Consider the following 22422-nt stretch of genomic DNA (forward strand, 5'->3'; position numbering starts at 1 on the left):
AATGTGGGATATGATGGACACGCTTATTCATAACAATAAAAAGGTTAATAACAAGATGCAATCATTTGCCGTTAGGGAGTAGAGAGAAAATCCATTTAGTTTATCTTTGCATTTTAAAATAATTAGAAATAGCTGTCTATTTCCCAGGCTATTATTTATTTCGTTTCCATGATCATTGCATAATAAATTCCTCACCTTTTCTGTGATGGTTTCATACTCACGAGGTAGCATATAGGCCTACAACGAGGTTACCATTCGTCCCATCTCTCGTTTAATTGGACCCACTTAACAGATAATAGATAAGTACTTTGCTCTATGCAAAATACCAGGGGCCTCATTTGTAAGGTTGCTTACACACAAAACATGCATGTGCCAATTTTCACGCGAAAGAAGACAAAAGTAGACTAGTAGTAGCCTGGTGCAGATGGGGAATATATGACGAGACTCTTATTCAGAACTAAAGAACAGGTAGACCTGGCTAAATATAATAACAAGATGCAATCATTAGCTGTTAGTGAGAAGAGCGAAAATCGATTTATCTTTACATTCTATAATAATTAGAAATAGGCATATATTTCCTGTTATTTATTTCATTTCCATGATCGTTGCAGAATAAATCCTATACTCACCAAATATCCTATAGGCCGATAACAAGTTAGGATTGGCTACGATATTTTTAATGCTACGTGAGTAAAGTAAGCAGGTGCAGGCGCTAAATTAAAGCTTACACGCATCAAATAAGCGTGTGCAAATGTGCTAAAGAAACGGCTGCAAGTGGTCTTGCACACGTCAAATTAACACCTACAGCTGCTAAATATACACCTACACATGCTAACTTAACGCGTTCTTTAATATGCTAATTTTACCAGCCAATTTCCCTAGCTCCTCCTTTCATTAAATTGGTGTACAGTCAGATTGATGCAACAACACCACAATTGAAGATGGCGAAAAGGAACTCCCTTATCCGCTGCAAACAGGCCCTAAATGGCTGTACTCGGCTTCTGCTCTCCGATAATCCTGGACTTGATGCCCTTCAGTCCACGAAATACTATTATTACTTAATCATAAAGTTGATCTGCTAGCTAACACAGAGGACGGGTCTGTGTATGGCTATGCAGCTATGTTGGAGGCTCAGACACTGAGAGCAGTGCAAGTAACTTAGGCCTATGTGTTGCTAATATTGTAAGTCTGATTAGGCCAAGGGTGTATTTTATATTTAGCTAGTATATGTAGAATATATATATTTTGTTGTAATGAATGCTGGTATTTAAATGGCTGGATTGCTAAATTAGTTAGTAGTTCGCTTGATAACGTTCCTTAGCCGCACACCCCGGCCATAGCCGCAGTGAACGGCGCCGTCTTGTTATATTTTTACAGCCCTGCTAGTTACATAAAGGTGATTTATTATCGACGAGTACTGACGTCAAACATGTTTTTGTATTTATTGGCAAAACAACAACTGAAGGTTTAAAACTTCAGGCAGGCTGGCTGGCTAGCTAGCTATAATTTCAATGCTACCTAGCCTTAGCCGCACTACCTCGCGATTAGCTTAAAAACATTTACAAAGCTCACAAAGCTTCTTTGACCTAGGACAATCCTGTAAAAACTTTTGCTAATATCTACAACATATCAGCTTTCCAACAGATACTACTTTTGAAACCCTTTGGAAAAATGAATATTTCATCTAAACCTAGAAATTAACAACTTCAGACCTAAACCAGGAACGTTAACGTTAAGTACTATGGCACTGTTGGTACAGGAATCTCAGTCCCATCCATGGTCTCTATTTTTACCAAACTGTCGTCTTGCAGAATGGAAACCATACAGAGGAGCCTTGACTGGGCTAGGGGGAGGCTGATAAATGTTGCTTCAGCAGACGATCTAATTGATCAAGTATCTCAGTTCATTCAGGAGATGCGTACCTCTGGCTGGCATGCACAACAAGGTAAGCAGCATTGTAGTAGGTGTGGTTGTATGTCTGGCTGGCATGCACAACAAGGTAAGCAGCATTGTAGTAGGTGTGGTTGTATGTCTGGCTGGCATGCACAACAAGGTAAGCAGCATTGTAGTGGGTGTGGTTGTATGTCTGGCTGGCATGCACAACAAGGTAAGCAGCATTGTAGTAGGTGTGGTTGTATGTCTGGCTGGCATGCACGACAAGGTAAGCAGCATTGTAGTAGGTGTGGTTGTATGTCTGGCTGGCATGCACGACAAGGTAAGCAGCATTGTAGTGGGTGTGGTTGTTCGTCTGGCTGGCATGCACGACAAGGCAAGCAGCATTGTAGTGGGTGTGGTTGTTCGTCTGGCTGGCATGCACGACAAGGCAAGCAGCATTGTAGTGGGTGTGGTTGTTCGTCTGGCTGGCATGCACGACAAGGTAAGCAGCATTGTAGTGGGTGTGGTTGTTCGTCTGGCTGGCATGCACGACAAGGTAAGCAGCATTGTAGTGGGTGTGGTTGCTCGTCAGGCTGGCATGCACGACAAGGTAAGCAGCATTGTAGTGGGTGTGGTTGTTCGTCTGGCTGGCATGCACGACAAGGCAAGCAGCATTGTAGTGGGTGTGGTTGTTCGTCTGGCTGGCATGCACAACAAGGTAAGCAGCATTGTAGTGGGTGTGGTTGTTCGTCTGGCTGGCATGCACAACAAGGTAAGCAGCATTGTAGTGGGTGTGGTTGTTCGTCTGGCTGGCATGCACGACAAGGTAAGCAGCATTGTAGTGGGTGTGGTTGGGTTTACTGTTGTTTTTTTTTCACTCTTCGTTCTCCTGCTGCCCAATGTATTCGTTCTTGGTCAACATTTCTATTTATGTCTTTAAAATCCAATATTATAAAAACATTACTTGGATGCAATTTGTGACAGTTACTATAATTTAAAAGTTGTTTTGGAATGAGGGGGGTGGGCTGTGTCACAATACATTAAGTAGCCTAAACACAGTGTATTATTGTTACAGCCAGTTCCAGTTTCCGGGCTCGTCGGACTTGGAGAGGAGCTAGAGGTGCACCTTGTTATGCCATCACTCAAGAGCAACTGAGGTTTCTGATGTCCTGTGCTTTCAGTGTGGCAGATATTCTACATGTGTCCCGATCGACAGTCAAACGTCATCTAAGGTCAGTTGTTCTTGGGAGTAATGCTATAAACTACAGACTTTAGATGCATGGTTTCCAGTTTCTTACCAATCAAACAATTTAGAATGACAACAATCAAGACAGGACTTTAAAATGATTACAATGATATACATCACCTCATCCATTGTTACTTTTTTCCCCAGACACTTCAACCTGTCACATGCACCGTTATATTCTGACATGTCAGACTTGGCTCTGGATGAAAAGATGAAGGACTTGGTGGCTGGGAACGACAAACGTGGACCGGAGGCTGTTCGATCACAATTAAGGGCTCTGGGTGCAGAGACGCAGAGTGAGGGACAGCATGCTTCGTGTTAACCCGAGGACGGCTGCCCTCAGAGCCATGTGGCAGAGGCTGCATAGAAGGTCATACCATGTTGCTGGACCAAACTTGTTATGGCACCTTGATGGAAACCACAAACTGATTTGGTAGATGTATCTTTGTGATAGACACAATTATCTATATCACTGGTGAGAAGTTGTACATTGTGACATCTCAAATTGTTCATCAACAACTAACAGTTCAGTAAGCAATGGCCCCTGATACCATATGTCACTCATGTGGATAATAATTGTTTTATTGTGTTTCTGCTACTTCTGTGATTGATGGAATATCTGCATCATGAAATGAACAAACATGCTTATATTGAGGACATACGGAGGCAATAACAGTTGGAGCAAAGTATTTGTGCCTAAGTGTGAACAACAGGAGAGTCTGTCCTCTTGACTCATCAAGATAAATGTGGTTATTTTTCCAATTGAAGTAGATATTGTAATCACACATCTTCCGCTGCAGGAAACGGTCTAGAACAAACCCTTGTTGTAGCCTTTAGAGGGCTAACGAAAGTACTTATAGTTGTGATCCACGGTAGACTGTTCATTAACATTGTTCCACATTTTGGATGTTAATTTAATATTTGGTCTGCTGCTTTGTTATATACTGCAGGGACCTGATGCAGCATCTAAGTGGTAAAGGAGGATGGTGATGTTTGTATATTTCACGTGTCTTCAGCTTTTGTATCAACCAGTGCTGTATTTTCTGATTTAGGTGGAGGATAGTCATACATGGTGGCATTGATGGGTACAGCCGTCTCGTTGTTTCTCCGTGCTTCCAGGAACAGTCACAGCAGTACTGTAATGGATTGCTTCATGAATGCTGTCTCCAGATATGGCGTTCCCTCCAGAGTTAGGACGGACCATGGAGGAGAAAACAGCACTGTCTGCTTGTTGAATGTAATACATATTGAAAATATTAATTAAAAAATAGAGCTACATGCATCCTTAAAATGTATTCTGGACCTACACATTGATTACATTCTATAGTGAGTGATGCATGCGGCTACATTTTCTTTCTGTAAATCATTTTCAGAACGCAATCACATTATGTTTGACAGCTTTATTGCTTTCTCCATGTTTTTGAAATGTATAATCCTTTAAATGACCTTTTACTGACTACTTCTACAAATGAGGCTACACTTGTGGCAGCACCTATTCCTGTGCCCCCCCCATCTTCTGCACCACTTCTTGTGGCCCCCCTCCGCCTATACCACTTCTTGTGACCCCCCTCCGCTTATACCACTTCTTGTGGCCTTCCCTCCACCATTCCCTGAGGCTTATCGTCCACCTTCACCACACTCTTCTGTTGATGTTGGTGATGACAATGATTAAGTCGTCAATGTAAATATTTCAATGTCTTGTTATTACAGATGAATTGTGGGAAGTATCTGAGCTTTGTTATTCTGAATGTCTCTTTTAGTTTTGACCTCCAAACACTGCTGAAGTTAATGAGATGCCAACCAAATTAGTGATGAGGGACAACATTTATGATTGTGCAATGAGAGGCTTTAAGAGAGCCCGCTTTAATCCGGAGGCAAAAATAGACATGGTTTTTAGGGATGCTGACGGAAAAGGGGCAGCTGATGAGGGTGGTCCCTCAAGAGAATTTCTCCGGCTGCTAATGAGTGCCATCCATTCCTCTGCAATATTTGAGGGACCTGATTGGCAAAAATGCCTTTCTTGCAACTCTCAAGGTGAGTAACACTTTTACACCAACAAAGACACATTTATTTATGGCAATATAAATGACTTGAGTAAGAAATTTTATTTTTGAATGTAATGGGTCCTTTATTTACGGTTTGTCTTCTGTGTGACAGCACTCTATGATGGCGTATACTAGCAGGTGGGCCGTATGATTACTGTCTGGTACATGGGGTGTAGAGCCACATTTTTTTCAGAGAGGCTATACAGGCAAGTGTCTGGCCTACAACCTCCTGTGCCAGAAATGAAAGAAATTGTGGAATATGACTTCAGGGAGAAGGTAAGTAACTGTATACTGTGATGGATGTTACATTACTGTTAATTTGCACAAAGTTGTGCTGTAGTTCATGAATACTTTTCCATATGGATTTGGTTTCCTTTTGTTGGCAGTCAATCTTTTTTAAGGGTAGTGATAATCAGTTTTTGTTTTGATAATTTGCCCCAAAACACATTTCAATAAACAATCTAAGATTCAGTTAGCACAAACTGTTGACAAGGCACAGGAAGCGGTCATGTTGGGTCCAGTGGGATACATTCGTACATTGGAGAGGGATGCCCTGGTGGAGTCAGCCACAAAGTTCTACTTAGAAAGCAGGATACAGGATGCTCTTGAACAGTGAGTTTCCATATATCTAAGGAATCTCAAGTTTAGTTAAATTCTTCAGGGCAAATTCATTGACTTGTTTTACTTTATAGATTCAAAGAGGGTCTGGAGTGTCTAGGTCTCCTGCCTTACATGAATAGACACTCAAGCCTCTCCAGAGAGGTTTTCATCTACGCTGAGAAACCTGTTTTGGCCAAAGACAGCTTCTCTCTTCAAAGCAGAGCGCTCCCCACCTGGTACCAATCAAAGAGCAATAGAGAGAAGAGTCATATGTTTCTGGAGGGACTGACTTCTGGAGGTGGAAAGTTCGATGCAAAACCATGATCATTGAGGTAACACGGCCCACATCAGTAAAACATCACCTAATCACTCTCACAACTGTGGGACAGCATTTTGTAGCCTTATTCTTCCATGGGCCCCCATAAGAATGTAATAAGAAAAATTAAATCCCAAACTACTTTCACTTAAGTGTATTGTGTTCTCCAACAAGTGTTACTTATGGACTTTAATGTCCCCCCCCTTTCCTTTTTTCAGGGAGGAGCACATACCCTTTAACCATGGAGAAGGTTTTCATTTTCACTTCGGGGCTTCAGCATTCCTAGGCTGGGATAGCCAGTGGAGCCAGTTACAGTTCTCTGCAACCGCACGGCAAGCGGTACCGGAGCGCCAAGTCTAGGTCCAAGAGGCTTCTAAACAGATTCTACCCCACAAGCCATAAGACTATTGAACATCTAATCAAATGGCTACCCAGACTATTTGCTGCTACTCTATCTATGCATAGTCACTTTAATATCTCTACCTACATGTATTTATTAACTCGACTAACCAGTGCCCCTGCACATTCTCTGTACCGGTATCCCCTCTATATAGTCTCGCTATTGTTATTTTACTGATGCTCTTTAATTATTTACTTTTTTGTAACTGCATTGTTGGTTAAGGGCTTGTAAGTAAGCATTTCACTGTAAGGTCTACCTGTTGTATTTGGCGCATGTGACAAATACAATTTGATTTGATTTAAATAATTAATTTAAGGGGAATTATCCAAAATGTTTATTGCATGACTACCTAGTGAGTTCAGAATACTGCAGCCAATGTTAATTGATGTGTCCCAAAATAATTGATATTACGAAAGTTTCTGACAGGATTGTCCATCAGCAAAAAAAAGTTGTGTAATGAAAGTTTTCAAAAACATTACAACCAACCAGAATCAATTGGACACAGTAATACATAATGCAGCTTTAATATTTAAATACATGTATGATTTCTTAGTGGGTGAACTGAGCATTATGCATAGTAGTTAAGTCATGTATGTCAAGGGACTATGTTACAATATGTGCAATGTTACCATAAATAAATCTTACAGTAATTATGGACATTTCATTTGCATGTGTTATGGCAATAAGACACTGTAGTTGGTACATAGGTCGTGGTGCAGCAAGTTTTGAGGGTAGTGGAGAAGCACTGGTGGGACTTTGAGTGAAGTAACTGAGGGCAGAAAAGGATATCAGGGTGCCCAGGAACTTGAAGCTGCTGATCATCTCCATGTTAATGTACAGTAGATGGGAGAATGGTCAAGTATCACCATTGACTTTGTTTTGTTTACGCTGAGACTGTTGTCCTATCACCATTATGTCAGACCCCACAGCTCCTCCATGTACTCATGTGTACCATGGTAGTGTCGGGTCCATTCTGGGGATACACATTCTTATAATGTAAAAAATCGAATTTGTTATTACAGGATTTACACCCAGAGCCTGCTAACCAGTTTGTGGGTAAGGATGGCGTTGAAAGCAGAGCTATAAAAGAAAATGCACTCTGACGTATTTAAAAATGTATAATTGACATTTGTTGGGACAATAGGCAAAGTGGAGTAGTACATAGTGTAGCACAATCTGTTGTTCCAGTTTTTTTAATCGATATCGACTGGGCTGCAGTGGAGACGGTAAGAAGCTTCGATGTCATGGGGACCTAATTTCTAACGTCCTTTCCTGGTTCACCCACAGACACTGCAGTCACATGCCAACCAGCGGCTCTCCGTCCTACTGTGGCTGAAGACGTTCTGCCTGACGTCAAACATTAACAAGAGTGTCGGATTGAAGTGTCTGGAAGAAATGTAAACAGAACCATAAGAGCAGATTACTTTTTTGTCATCTTTACTGGCACAGTTTTAAAATGTCTAATTGTAGTCGTTGACTCCAAGAACCATAGATTGTAGTTCATAACATTAACACAACTGACAAACGTTGCTTGACTGTAAATTTGATTGGGCTTAATGTTGCATACCTTGTCGTGTTGTGCATGCCGACCAGGTGAGAATCACCTAAATTAATTGATACTTGATGAATCAAGTCTTCTCTGCTGCTTTATCTTGCCCACTCCAAGCTCCTCTTCATGGTTCCCTTCTGCAAGACACAATTGTGTGAAAATAAAGCGGAAGGAAAGGGAACCCTATTCCTTTGAAGCAGTACTGGGTATATGCCTGAAGTTATTTTACCCTAATAAGCTTTGATGGAATATATTCAAAAAGTGAACGTGCACATTAAAGTCTACTCTGTTTGAAAGCTGACATGTAACGTTAGATGTTAGCAAAGGTTTTACAAGGTTGTCACTAGCCAAATTTGCTTTATGTGAGCTCTTCTGTCTTCATGCTAATCACGAGCTAGCGCGGCTAACGCTAGCATTGAAACGAAAGCCAGTCAGGCTGAAGAAGTTGCCTACCTTAAGTTGTTTTGCTTAAATACAAGATTTTGGGCTAAAAACATAACTCAAAACTTTTCCTGCTTCAGTACTAGCCGGTAAGTCACATTTAGGTAGCTTGTCTTCCTTTAGTCAATGATAAAGCAAAATAAAGACAATAGTCCAAAAATCGAGAACTACCAGGATTTTGAGCATCTCAGTTGTCTAATCTATGTATGCCTGGCCCTGCATGCAAGCAACAATATTGCTAGTATGTAAGTTAATTTACCTTGATAGTATCAACACAGTCCAATGTGTTTCCGTGGCTGTTATAGTTTACATGTTTTTTCAGCAGGGCTTTTAATAAAACACAAGACGGTGCCGTTCACTGCGGCTAGCAGTATGACCGGGCAAAGTTTGAGGCTAACTATATGATATAATATGGCCAGGGTTCGAGGCTACCGACGTTAGCTAAATTAGCTAGCAAAATATCTGACTTAGCTTATGCTAAGCACTGCTGATCCTGGTGCTAGATTAATGTTAGCTGAATTTTATAGCCAGTGATAAGAAACAGATCCTTCCACTGTAAACTAGCTGATAAACTTTACGATTCAGTAACAACAAATTTCAAAGACAAAACCGTTCCCTTGTAAAGGTTCAAACTCTGCTTGCAGTGGAAAAGGAAGTTCCTTCAATCTGTGAAATCTGGTTGAAAGGAGGAGCTAGGGAAATTGGCTAGTAAAATTAGCATATTAAAGAACGTGTTAAGTTAGCGTGTGTAGGTGTATATTTAGCAGCTGTAGGCGTTAACTTGATGTGTGCAGGACCGCTTGCAGCCGTTTATTTAGCACATGTTGAATCGCCTGCAAGCACATTTGCACACGCTTATTTGACGTGTGTAGGCGTTAATTTAGTGCGTGAAGACATTAATTTAACTCGTGCACCTATTTACTTTACACACGTAGCATTAAAAAGATCGCGTTTTGACCAGGTGCTTTAAGACCCAAACGGCGTTCCATATCCACCCTATGGATTTTGTCAACAGGCACTTTTCAGCGGGAGCTTGCCGATCGGCCAGTGGCATCTCACATCCCTCGATGTTTTGGATGCAATCATCAGCAACACGTGTAACATACCATTTCCACCATCGCGCAACAGGTTAGAAGGGTTTTCTGACCGAGGTAAAGACAGATTCAGGTTGGATATTCGACCGATATTCACCTGTAGTTTTCCTTACGTCCACCAACAGCAGTTAGGGACCATCAACATAGTGACAAATCAAATTTGTCAAATTTCAATAGCTTTAGCCATTACTCCTAAAACTTTCAAAACTGGTTCTAGCTAACCCGATGGCATGGACACACATTGCACAAACTTTTTGTGGGGTTGGTCTAAATCTCACATGTCCGGGTTTGGCAGGGGGTAGCTGTCATTGTAAATAAGAAATTTGTTCTTAACTGACTTGCCTGGTTAAAAAAAAATAATAATTCAATCTAGGAAAATAATTGTAAGGTTTAGTATATTCCACATGGGCTTTAAAGGCATGGTTTTGACCATATATGGTTAGTTAGGGGCGTTTCTAAACGCTAAATAGCCAAGGTAATACACAAGAACTGAGGCTGAGAACAATTGGTATTTATCAATGGAGATCTCCTAAGTTTGCGTCATTGGATTGTTTGATAAATCACACTTTCTAGGCATTCCAACATTAAATATTGCGTTTATAAGTAGTATTTTTGAATAGTTTCTACACAATATTTATACATTGATAAATGTGCATTCACAAAAATATTGTAAATCCAGGGCACCGGTTATAACTTCAGGTGAAATACGCCCGTTATTCACCCTTTATGGTGACAATAACGCCCTTATTTGCTGTATACTTTGGACGTATTGAAATTAGGCCAAGACAGTATATCTAAAGGAAATATCGATGGTGAACTTGATTAAATGTCTTTGGTGTCACGGGCGTCGTAAGGAGTAGACCAAAACGCAGCGGGAATATGTATACTCATCTTTTTTATTTGAAGAAGGAAAACAAAATCAACACGTATACAAAAACAATAAACGACACTAAACAGTCCCGTCAGGTGCACAAACACAAAACAGGAGACAACTACCCACAAATCCCATTACAAAAACACCCCTATACATAGGACCTTCAATCAGAGGCAACGAGGAACAGCTGCCTCCAATTGAAGGTCAATCAACAACCCTAAACATAGAAATACTAGACTAGAACATAGAAATATACTAACATAGAACATAATACAAAAACCCCGGAACACTCTAAACAAACACCCCTCTACATAAACACATAGCCCAACAAACCCCGAAACACTCTAAACAAACACCCCCTGCCACGTCCTGACCAAACTACAATAACAAATAACCCCTTTACTGGTCAGGACGTGACAGTACCCCCATTCCCCCCCCAAAGGTGCAGACCCCGGATAGACCAAGCAGTAAAACCTAAAACAACAAAACAAAACCTAATCCAATAACTCTAAACACACCAAAAAATATAATCCCCAACTAAAGGGAGGGAAAGGGAGGGTGGCCACCTTCACCAACGGTTCTTGTGCTACACCCCCCCTCCCCAACCCACCTACTATGGAGGTGGCTCAGGCTTCGGCCTAGGTCTCAGACCTAACCTGTCCACCCCGCTGAAGGCTCAGGGCTAAGATGCGCGTCGCTGGAGACCTCGGGCTAATGCGCGTCGCTGGAGACCTCGGGCTGATGCACGTCGCTGGAGACCTCGGGCTGATGCGCGTCGCTGGAGACCTCGGACTGGAGGGCAACTCTGGGAGCTCCGATTCTGGACTGGAGGGCGACTCTGGCTGCGCCGATTCCGGACTGTGGGCCGTCTCTGCAGGCTCTGGACTGTGGGCCGTCTCTGGATGGGGCACTGTTGCCGGACACTCTGGACGGGGCACTGTTGCCGGACACTCTGGACGGGGCACTGTTGCCAGACACTCTGGACGGGGCACTGTTGCCGGACACTCTGGACGGGGCACTGTTGCCGGACACTCTGGATGGGGACTGCGCACTGAAGGCCTGATGCGTGGGGCTGGCTTCGGAGGCGCCAGACTAGGAACACGCACCACAGGGCTAGTGCGAGGAGCAGGAGCAGGAGGAGCTGGACTGGGCTGACGCACTGGAGGCCTGGTGCATGGAGCTGGTACTGGAGGTACCAGACTGCAGACACGCACCCCAATGCTAGTGCGAGGAGCGGGAACATGACGTACTAGACTGGGCTGACGCACTGGAGGCCTGGTGCGTGGTGCTGGCTTAGGAGGCACCAGACTAGAGACACGCACCTCAGGGCTAGTACGAGGAGCAGGAACTGGATACACCGGGCCATGGGTAAGCACTGGAGGTCTGGAGCGCACCTCCTGCACAACCCGTCCTGGATGGATGGTAATAGTAGCCCTGCACGAGTAGAATGCTGGCACAGGGCGAACTGGGATGTGCAGAGGGCTGATGGTTGCCGTGCGTAGAGCAGGCGTAGGGTAGCCTGGGCCTAGGATGCGCACTGGTGGCCAGATGCGTTGCGCAGGCATCCTCCTTCCAGGCTGGATGCCCACTCTAGCACGGCACTTGCGAGGGGCTGGGATCTCTCGCACCGGACTGTACGTGCGCATGGGCGAGATCGTGCGCACTTCCGCATACACCGGCGCTCTTGTCTCCACGCGCTCCCCATAATAAGCACGGGGAGTTGGATCAGGTCTACTGCTTGCCATAGCCAATCTCCTCGTGTGCCCCCCCAAAAACATTTCTTGGGGGTGCCTCTCGTACTTGCCCATCGGCGCGTATAATGCCTCATAACGGCATCGCTCCGCCTTGGCTGCCTCTATTTCCTCCAGTGGGCGACGGTATTCACCAGCCTGGTGCCATGGTCCAGCCCCGTCCAGAATTTCCTCCCATGTCCATGATTCCCCATAGTCCCTCTGCTGCTCCTTCCTCCGCTGCTTGGTCCTTTGGTGGTGGGTAGTTCTGTCACGGGCGTCGTAAGGAGTAGACCAAAACGCAGCGGGAATATGTATACTCATCTTCTTTTTTGTTTGAAGAAGGAAAACAAAATCAACACGTATACAAAAACAATAAACGACACTAAACAGTCCCGTCAGGAACAGCTGCCTCCAGTTGAAGGTCAATTAACAACCCTAAACATAGAAATAGAAAGACTAGACTAGAACATAGAAATATACTAACATAGAACATAATACAAAAACCCCGGAACACTCTAAACAAACACCTCTCTACATAAACACATAGCCCAACAAACCCTGAAACACTCTAAACAAACACCCCCTGCCACGTCCTGACCAAACTACAATAACAAATAACCCCTTTACTGGTCAGGATGTGATATTTGGAGGTGTTGGCAGAATGTTTTCTTTTACAGTGACATTTGCTGTAGGCATATCTGACCGTTTCTGAAAGACAAAAACAATTGCAAACTGTTGTGGACCTACAAACTGATCGTTTGAATTCAGTAATTTTTGCATTGACTTTTTCCCGAACCTAAATATGCTGCAGTGCCCACAATTTCTGAAACATTGTCTACTTGAAAAAAATAAATCAACGACAGTTTATAGGTAGCCTAGACACTTCAATGTAAAACATCAGCTGTCTGTTCACCTGTTACATTCTGCTGTATGTTATAAACCAGATCAGCTGTCTGTTCACCTGTTACATTCTGCTGTATGTTATAAACCAGATCAGCTGTCTGTTCACCTGTTACATTCTGCTGTATGTTATAAACCAGATCAGCTGTCTGTTCACCTGTTACATTCTGCTGTATGTTATAAACCAGATCAGCTGTCTGTTCACCTGTTACATTCTGCTGTATGTTATAAACCAGATCAGCTGTCTGTTCACCTGTTACATTCTGCTGTATGTTATAAACCAGATCAGCTGTCTGTTCACCTGTTACATTCTGCTGTATGTTATAAACCAGATCAGCTGTCTGTTCACCTGTTACATTCTGCTGTATGTTATAAACCAGATCAGCTGTCTGTTCACCTGTTACATTCTGCTGTATGTTATAAACCAGATCAGCTGTCTGTTCACCTGTTACATTCTGCTGTATGTTATAAACCAGATCAGCTGTCTGTTCACCTGTTACATTCTGCTGTATGTTATAAACCAGATCAGCTGTCTGTTCACCTGTTACATTCTGCTGTATGTTATAAACCAGATCAGCTGTCTGTTCACCTGTTACATTCTGCTGTATGTTATAAACCAGATCAGCTGTCTGTTCACCTGTTACATTCTGCTGTATGTTATAAACCAGATCAGCTGTCTGTTCACCTGTTACATTCTGCTGTATGTTATAAACCGCGCACCATGTCATCTGCATAAACTTTAAATAATAGCCTATCTAATAGGCCCAATTCAATGAGAAATGCGCATGGTAATTAGTTGTATGGCTACATCGGGAATATGAACTCATCATGGCCACAAAAGGTGAGGAATTTATTACGCAATGATTATGACAATGTTTTATGTTTATAAATTAAATTGTCTACGCAAGAAATGTCACATTACAATATTCAGACGTACCTACAAAAGTCAATGGAAAAGGTGAGTCGTCTGTTCCAACGTTAAAATGCACTTCGGATCGGATCGCACAGAGCAGTGGTCACCAACCTTTTCTGAGTCAAGATCACTTTCTGAGTCAAAATGCAAGCAGAGATCTACCGCTCTGATATTTTATTACCATGACTTATAAAACGTAAGCCCATGCAACATTAACCAATTAAAAACAGTTCTGTAGCAATGAGGTTTGTGCAGTAAACTACAGGCCCAATACATTATCACCGCATACTGGCTTTGCTTGAATTTACCTGCCAATGCATTGTTGTTCGGGACATCTAAAAATATATATATTTGAGGTAGTCTATATGATCACACCGGTAATAGATCCATTGTTGTATTACTTTTGAGGCACAGCTGAGTGAGCATACGTTTAAATAATTAGCTTTTTATTTTACTGGGCTGATGGTGCCTGCATCTGATGGTCAGTCTCATCAGAGGGAGAGAGCAGCAGACTGAGGGTCAGTCTCAGCAGAGGGAGAGAGCAGCAGACTGAGGGTCCGTCAGCAGAGGGAGAGAGCAGCAGACTGAGGGTCAGTCTCAGCAGAGGAAGAGAGCAGCAGACTGAGGGTCCGTCTCAGCAGAGGGAGAGAGCAGCAGACTGAGGGTCCGTCTCAGCAGAGGGAGAGAGCAGCAGACTGAGGGTCAGTCTCAGCAGAGGGAGAGAGCAGCAGACTGAGGGTCAGTCTCAGCAGAGGGAGAGAGCAGCAGACTGAGGGTCCGTCTCAGCAGAGGGAGAGAGCAGCAGACTGAGGGTCCGTCTCAGCAAAGGGAGAGAGCAGCAGACTGAGGGTCCGTCTCAGCAGAGGGAGAGAGCAGCAGACTGAGGGTCAGTCTCAGCAGAGGGAGAGAGCAGCAGACTTAGGGTCAGTCTCAGCAGAGGGAGAGAGCAGCAGAATGAGGGTCAGTCTCAGCAGAGGGAGAGAGCAGCAGACTGAGGGTCTGTCTCAGCAGAGGGTGAGAGCAGCAGACTGAGGGTCAGTCTCTCAACATCCCTCCGCTCTCCCTTTCCTCCACTGACACTGACCAAAAAGGGACACCGTCTTCCAGCTGATGGCGAAACTCGAGTCGCACCTCATTATTTCTGCTTCATGCACAAATTCATGTTGTTACTCCTATGAACAGAGAAAGTGAAATATTTATTGATATTAAAAAAGACCCAAGCCGCTAATAATAACAAGGCCTATAGATCCACTTTCCTCCTCATTCATTACTGCTGCACTGCTTGTTGTAGCGCTGAGTGGAAATAGGAACAACGCGCATTTTATGGCTTATAAAAGTGTTGAATACAAAGTGTTGACAGCGCTGAGTAAAAACTTAACATGAACTCACTCATAAAAACAGCAGCTCTTTGCTGCATTCGTTGACAGTCTCTCTCTAGTCATGGTTTTAAACGTTTTGGAATCTCACAATATCAATTTTGCCGTAGCTTTATTTTATGTCTGCTACGTCACTGTAGACTCGGTCATCTGTGCAATCTGATTGGCCAGCGGACACATGGTGCACTTGATTTCCTCCCCAGGCCCACCGGGAAGCAGAGTTTGTACCTTCAGACACATGAAATGGAAACAGTTTGTACCTTCAGACACATGAAATGGAAACAGTTTGTACATTCAGACACATGAAATGGAAACAGTTTGTACCTTCAGACACATGAAATGGAAACAGTTTGTACATTCAGACACATGAAATGGAAACAGTTTGTACCTTCAGACACATTAAATGGAAACAGTTTGTACATTTAGACACATGAAATGGAAACAGTTTGTACATTCAGACACATGAAATGGAAACAGTTTGTACCTTCAGACACATGAAATGGAAACAGTTTGTACATTCAGACACATGAAATGGAAACAGTTTGTACCTTCAGACACATGACATGGAAACAGTTTGTACCTTCAGACACATGAAATGGAAACAGTTTGTACATTCAGACACATGAAATGGAAACAGTTTGTACCTTCAGACACATTAAATGGAAACAGTTTGTACCTTCAGACACATGAAATGGAAACAGTTTGTACATTCAGACACATGAAATGGAAACAGTTTGTACCTTCAGACACATTAAATGGAAACAGTTTGTACCTTCAGAGACATGGAATGGAAACAGTTTGTACATTCAGACACATGAAATGGAAACAGTTTGTACATTCAGACACATGAAATGGAAACAGTTGGTACCTTCAGACACATGAAATGGAAACAGGTTGTACATTCAGACACATGAAATGGAAACAGTTTGTACCTTCAGACACATGAAATGGAAACAGTTTGTACCTTCAGACACATTAAATGGAAACAGTTTGTACCTTCAGAGACATGGAATGGAAACAGTATGTACATTCAGACACATGAAATGGAAACAGTTTGTACCTTCAGACACATGAAATGGAAACAGTTTGTACATTCAGACACATGAAATGGAAACAGTTTGTACATTCAGACACATGAAATGGAAACAGTTTGTACCTTCAGACACATGAAATGGAAACAGTTTGAACCTTCAGACACATGAAATGGAAACAGTTTGTACATTCAGACACATGAAATGGAAACAGTTGGTACCTTCAGACACATGAAATGGAAACAGGTTGTACATTCAGACACATGAAATGGAAACAGTTTGTACCTTCAGACACATGAAATGGAAACAGTTTGTACATTCAGACACATGAAATGGAAACAGTTTGTACATTCAGACACATGAAATGGAAACAGTTTGTACCTTCAGACACATGAAATGGAAACAGTTTGTACATTCAGACACATGAAATGGAAACAGTTTGTACCTTCAGACACATGAAATGGAAACAGTTTGTACCTTCAGACACATGAAATGGAAACAGATTGTACATTCAGACACATGAAAAGGAAACAGTTTCTACATTCAGACACACGAAATGGCAACAGTTTGCCAACCCGGCGCGCAGGACAGCAGCTGAATTGTCTGAACCTACCACCAACAGCCCGAGACTAATAACAAAGAATAGAAACACAAGGATTTATCGTTGGGTTTTTACAGAAACGTTTGGCGATCAACTAGAAATGCCTTGGAGATCGACAAGTCGATCGCGATAAACCGGTTGGTGGCCACTGGCACAGAGCAAAATAGTCTGCTTGAAATACCGTAGTTTATCTAGTTACTACTGTGAAGTGGATCCAATTAAATGAGAGATGGGAGGAATGGTAGCCAATCCTAACTTGTTATAGGCCTATAGGATATTTGGCGAGTATAGGAATTATTCTGCAATGATCATGGAAATGAAATAAATAACAGGAAATATATGCCTACTTCTAATTATTATAGAATGTAAAGACACATCGATTAACGCTCTTCTCACTTACAGCTAATGATTGCATCTTGTTATTATATTTAGCCAGGTCTACCTGTTCTTTAGTTCTGAATAAGAGTCTCGTCATATATTCCCCATCTGCACCAGGCTACTACTAGTCTACTTTTGTCTTCTTGCAATGCAAGACTTCAACCACTAGAAACTGGAAGGACGCCTGGTCTAAAGTTAGCAGGAGGATTAGCAAATTCTCATGTCAAGTTCACTTTTTATAAATGACAACATTTGCGTGAAAACTGGCACATGCATGTTTTGTGGCATATTTTGTGTGTAGACAACGTTTACAAATGTGGTCCCTGGTATTTTACATAGAGCAAAATACTTGAAATAGCTTATCTATTTACTGTTGTGAAGTCGGTCCAATTAAACGAGAGATGGGACGAATGGTAACCTTGTTGTAGGCCTATATTCTACCTCGTGAGTATGAAAACATCACAGAAAAGGTGAGAAATGTATTATGCAACGATCATGGAAACGAAATAAATAGAAGCCTAGGAAATAGATGGCTATTTCTAATTATTTTAAAATGCAAAGATAAACGGAATGGATGTCTCAGTAACGGCAAATTGTTGCATCTTGTTATTAAACTTTTTATTGTTATGAATAAGCGTGTCCATCATATCCCACATTTACACTAAATACTAATCTACTGGCCTTCTTGAAATGCAATACTTCAACCACTAGAAACTGTGCATACACATGGTCTAAAGTTAGCGGAAAGGTGTGTGTGAGTGTGTGTGTGTGTGTGTGTGTGTGTCTGTCTGCGCGTGTGTTTTGTGTTTGTGTGTCTTCACATAAACCTATACCTGTTGAACCCGCCCACTGTGTTGAAACAAGGAAGTACATTTATAAGGAAGTAGAGGCAGAACTGGACACTGTCGGTCGAAGAAAAATGTTTCTGAGGTTTGTAGCGTTCTTTTACCATTTTATGACAAAAAGTGTTTTGGAGAAGTTAGGCCATCGCAGAGAGAGGTGATTTAGGGGGTAAGACATCCACAGAATTGTTAAGTTATTACAATACTGATTTCAACTTTCAATAATGATCATTTTAGGCTTCCTTACATTGATGCTGATTCATATTGATCAGCCTAGTCAATATGTATCAATGTTATATTATAGGCTACAGGGCTATGAGGTAGGTTATGGGGTTATATTATAGTCTACAGCGTTATGAGGTAGGGTATGGGGTTATATTATAGTCTACATGGTTATGAGGTAGGGTATGGGGTTACATTATAGTCTACAGGGCTATGAGGTAGGGTATGGGGTTATATTATAGTCTACAGGGTTATGAGGTAGGGTATGGGGTTATATTATAGTCTACAGGGCTATGAGGTAGGGTATGGGGTTATATTATAGGCTACAGGGCTATGAGGTAGGGTATGGGTTTATATTATAGTCTACAGGGCTATGAGGTAGGGTATGGGGTTATATTATAGTCTACAGGGCTGTGAGGTAGGGTATGGGGTTATATTATAGTCTACAGGGCTGTGAAGTATGGTATGGGGTTATATTATAGTCTACAGGGTTATGAGGTAGGGTATGGGGTTATATTATAGTCTACAGGGTTATGAGGTAGGGTATGGGGTTATATTATAGTCTACAGGGCTATGAGGTAGGGTATGGGGTTATATTATAGTCTACAGGGTTATGAGGTAGGGTATGGGGTTATATTATAGTCTACAGGGTTATGAGGTAGGGTATGGGGTTATATTATAGTCTACAGGGTTATGAGGTAGGGTATGGGGTTATATTATAGTCTACAGGGCTATGAGGTAGGGTATGGGGTTATATTATAGGCTACAGGGCTGTGAGGTAAGGTATGGGGTTATATTATAGTCTACAGGGCTATGAGGTAGGGTATGGGGTTATATTATAGTCTACAGGGCTGTGAGGTAGGGTATGGGGTTATATTATAGTCTACAGGGTTATGAGGTAGGGTATGGGGTTATATTATAGTCTACAGGGCTATGAGGTAGGGTATGGGGTTATATTATAGTCTACAGGGCTATGAGGTAGGGTATGGGGTTATATTATAGGCTACAGGGCTATGAGGTAGGGTATGGGGTTATATTATAGTCTACAGGGTTATGAGGTAGGGTATGGGGTTATATTATAGGCTACAGGGTTATGAGGTAGGTTATGGGGTTATATTATAGTCTACAGGGCTATGAGGTAGGGTAAGGGGTTATATTATAGTCTACAGGGCTGTGAGGTAGGGTATGGGGTTATATTATAGTCTACAGGGGTTATGAGGTAGGGTGTGGGGTTATATTATAGTCTACAGGGTTGTGAGGTAGGGTATGGGGTTATATTATATTCTACAGGGTTATGAGGTAGGGTATGGGGTTATATTATAGTCTACAGGGCTGTGAGGTAGGGTATGGGGTTATATTATAGTCTACAGGGTTATGAGGTAGGGTATGGGGTTATATTATAGGCTACAGGGCTATGAGGTAGGGTATGGGGTTATATTATAGTCTACAGGGCTGTGAGGTAGGGTATGGGGTTATAATATAGTCTACAGGGTTATGAGGTAGGGTATGGGGTTATATTATAGTCTACAGGGCTGTGAGGTAGGGTATGGGGTTATATTATAGGCTACAGGGTTATGAGGTAGGGTATGGGGTTATATTATAGTCTACAGGGCTATGAGGTAGGGTATGGGGTTATATTATAGGCTACAGGGCTGTGAGGTAAGGTATGGGGTTATATTATAGTCTACAGGGCTATGAGGTAGGGTATGGGGTTATATTATAGTCTACAGGGCTGTGAGGTAGGGTATGGGGTTATATTATAGTCTACAGGGTTATGAGGTAGGGTATGGGGTTATATTATAGTCTACAGGGCTATGAGGTAGGGTATGGGGTTATATTATAGTCTACAGGGCTATGAGGTAGGGTATGGGGTTATATTATAGGCTACAGGGCTATGAGGTAGGGTATGGGGTTATATTATAGTCTACAGGGTTATGAGGTAGGGTATGGGGTTATATTATAGGCTACAGGGTTATGAGGTAGGTTATGGGGTTATATTATAGTCTACAGGGCTATGAGGTAGGGTAAGGGGTTATATTATAGTCTACAGGGCTGTGAGGTAGGGTATGGGTTTATATTATAGTCTACAGGGTTATGAGGTAGGGTATGGGGTTATATTATAGTCTACAGGGCTGTGAGGTAGGGTATGGGGTTATATTATAGTCTACAGGGTTATGAGGTAGGGTATGGGGTTATATTATATTCTACAGGGTTATGAGGTAGGGTATGGGGTTATATTATAGTCTACAGGGCTGTGAGGTAGGGTATGGGGTTATATTATAGTCTACAGGGTTATGAGGTAGGGTATGGGGTTATATTATAGGCTACAGGGCTATGAGGTAGGGTATGGGGTTATATTATAGTCTACAGGGCTGTGAGGTAGGGTATGGGGTTATAATATAGTCTACAGGGTTATGAGGTAGGGTATGGGGTTATATTATAGTCTACAGGGCTGTGAGGTAGGGTATGGGGTTATATTATAGGCTACAGGGTTATGAGGTAGGGTATGGGGTTATATTATAGTCTACAGGGCTGTGAGGTAGGGTATGGGGTTATGTTATAGTCTACAGGGTTATGAGGTAGGGTATGGGGTTATATTATAGTCTACAGGGTTATGAGGTAGGGTATGGGGTTATGTTATAGTCTACAGGGCTGTGAGGTAGGGTATGGGGTTATGTTATAGTCTACAGGGCTGTGAGGTAGGGTATGGGGTTATAATATAGTCTACAGGGTTATGAGGTAGGGTATGGGGTTATATTATAGGCTACAGGGTTATGAGGTAGGGTATGGGGTTATAATATAGGCTACAGGGCTGTGAGGTAGGGTATGGGGTTATAATATAGGCTACAGGGTTATGAGGTAGGGTATGGGCGATTGATTTATTTGCGCTCTTTCACATCCCGGAGGAAGACGTGTGTCACGTCATCTAGTTTCTTTGTAGAAAAATAATTGTCGCTCTTGTCAATTCGGTAAAAAGTGACATGCGGTAATGGGCATTGAAACTAAATGTGACCGACAGACTTGATTCGGTCTTACGTAGCAACATTTGAAATTGTGTTTTTTACATTGAAAAAAAAGCAGAGTCAGAGGCACAAAAAGGTATATCATACACTGCATTTGAGGAACAATGGGAAAGTAATTCTGCTTTGAAAGTTGATAAACCTGAAACCCCACCTTTGTGAAAATGGCCCCTGAATGTTTTTGGTGCGCCTACTGGAGAGCTCTCCTTTGTCTCCACCCATTCAGCATTGTTCACACCCTCTTAAGCCTTAGCCCCACCCATCTGTTGAAGGATTCACATGTGAGGTCATGTGATAAACAGTGAGTAGTGTAGTAAAGATTAAGACTAAAAGTAGTAGCCTACAATAAGGAACAATCCCAGGTAAGCAGAAAGTGTCCAGATAAAAATATTGTATAAATGTTAGATGACGCTAATCCAGACACTAAACTGATGGTTCATGTGAAAGAAATGCTATATCCCCCAGCCACGTCTAGCTAAGTGGATGGGTCTCTACAGAAGGTGGAAACTGTACAGACAAATGGTTACTTACGTAGTAGCAATATCAGAAATAGATAGTGTCAATATAAATAATATAAATACAAAAATAACAAGTGTCAATATAGAGAAAGAACTACATAATATACAGTATGTAGAAGAACAATATCAATAACCATATCAGTGATACTGGTGATAGATGAGGTAGTTATACAGTATGTCGGGCAGTCTCTATGGGGGTGCCACAGGGTTCAATTCTCGGGCCGACTCTTTTCTCTGTATACATCAATGATGTCGCTATTGCTGCTGGTGATTCTCTGATCCACCTCTACGCGGACGACACCATTCTGTATACTTCTGGCCCTTCTTTGGACACTGTGTTAACTAACCTCCAGACGAGCCTCAATGCCATACAACTCTCCTTCTGTGGCCTCCAACTGCTCTTAAATGCAAGTAAAACTAAATACATGCTCTTCAACCAATCGCTACC

At 42.3% G+C, this 22422-nt stretch overlaps 2 protein-coding genes and 1 long non-coding RNA gene across 9 annotated transcripts in view; 2 read left to right on the forward strand and 1 right to left on the reverse strand.

The window, feature by feature from the left end:
- The first annotated feature begins 877 nt into the window (after positions 1 to 877).
- LOC123735853 (uncharacterized) lies at positions 878 to 6353 on the forward strand. Of its 7 annotated transcripts, XR_006765807.1 has the most exons (7): positions 889 to 1945; positions 2216 to 2647; positions 2951 to 3107; positions 3269 to 3491; positions 4174 to 4358; positions 4882 to 6098; positions 6301 to 6353. XR_006765807.1 is itself a non-coding variant. In XM_045713055.1 (5 exons), exons 1-4 carry the CDS (start codon positions 1777 to 1779, stop codon positions 3441 to 3443), a joined length of 933 nt encoding a protein of 310 aa, XP_045569011.1. In that variant the 5' UTR covers positions 889 to 1776; the 3' UTR covers positions 3444 to 3491; positions 4174 to 4412. The 7 variants fall into 7 exon arrangements, 2 of the variants coding, with proteins under 2 accessions (XP_045569011.1, XP_045569010.1); XR_006765810.1 differs by lacking the exon at positions 2216 to 2647 and having other exon boundaries at positions 878 to 1396; positions 1812 to 1945; positions 3269 to 6098; XR_006765808.1 differs by lacking the exon at positions 2216 to 2647 and having other exon boundaries at positions 878 to 1182; positions 1812 to 1945; positions 3269 to 6098.
- A 629-nt stretch (positions 6354 to 6982) lies between these two features.
- Positions 6983 to 9162, reverse strand: LOC106591772 (uncharacterized). The gene is made up of 3 exons (XR_001325485.2): positions 8732 to 9162; positions 8050 to 8168; positions 6983 to 7868 (listed from the first exon to the last, which is right to left on the reverse strand). It is a non-coding gene; the product is annotated as an uncharacterized lncRNA (long non-coding RNA).
- A 9063-nt stretch (positions 9163 to 18225) lies between these two features.
- The window catches only part of LOC106592660 (protein NLRC3-like), a 72280-nt gene continuing 68083 nt past the window's right edge, over positions 18226 to 22422 (forward strand). Inside the window, exon 1 of the mRNA XM_045713053.1 lies at positions 18226 to 18302. The gene's annotated coding sequence lies outside the window, so the exon portion shown is untranslated. The remainder of the gene's footprint in view (positions 18303 to 22422) is intronic.

The sequence above is a fragment of the Salmo salar genome, unplaced genomic scaffold, assembly GCF_905237065.1.
Source record: "Salmo salar unplaced genomic scaffold, Ssal_v3.1, whole genome shotgun sequence".
Lineage (NCBI taxonomy): Eukaryota > Metazoa > Chordata > Actinopteri > Salmoniformes > Salmonidae > Salmo > Salmo salar.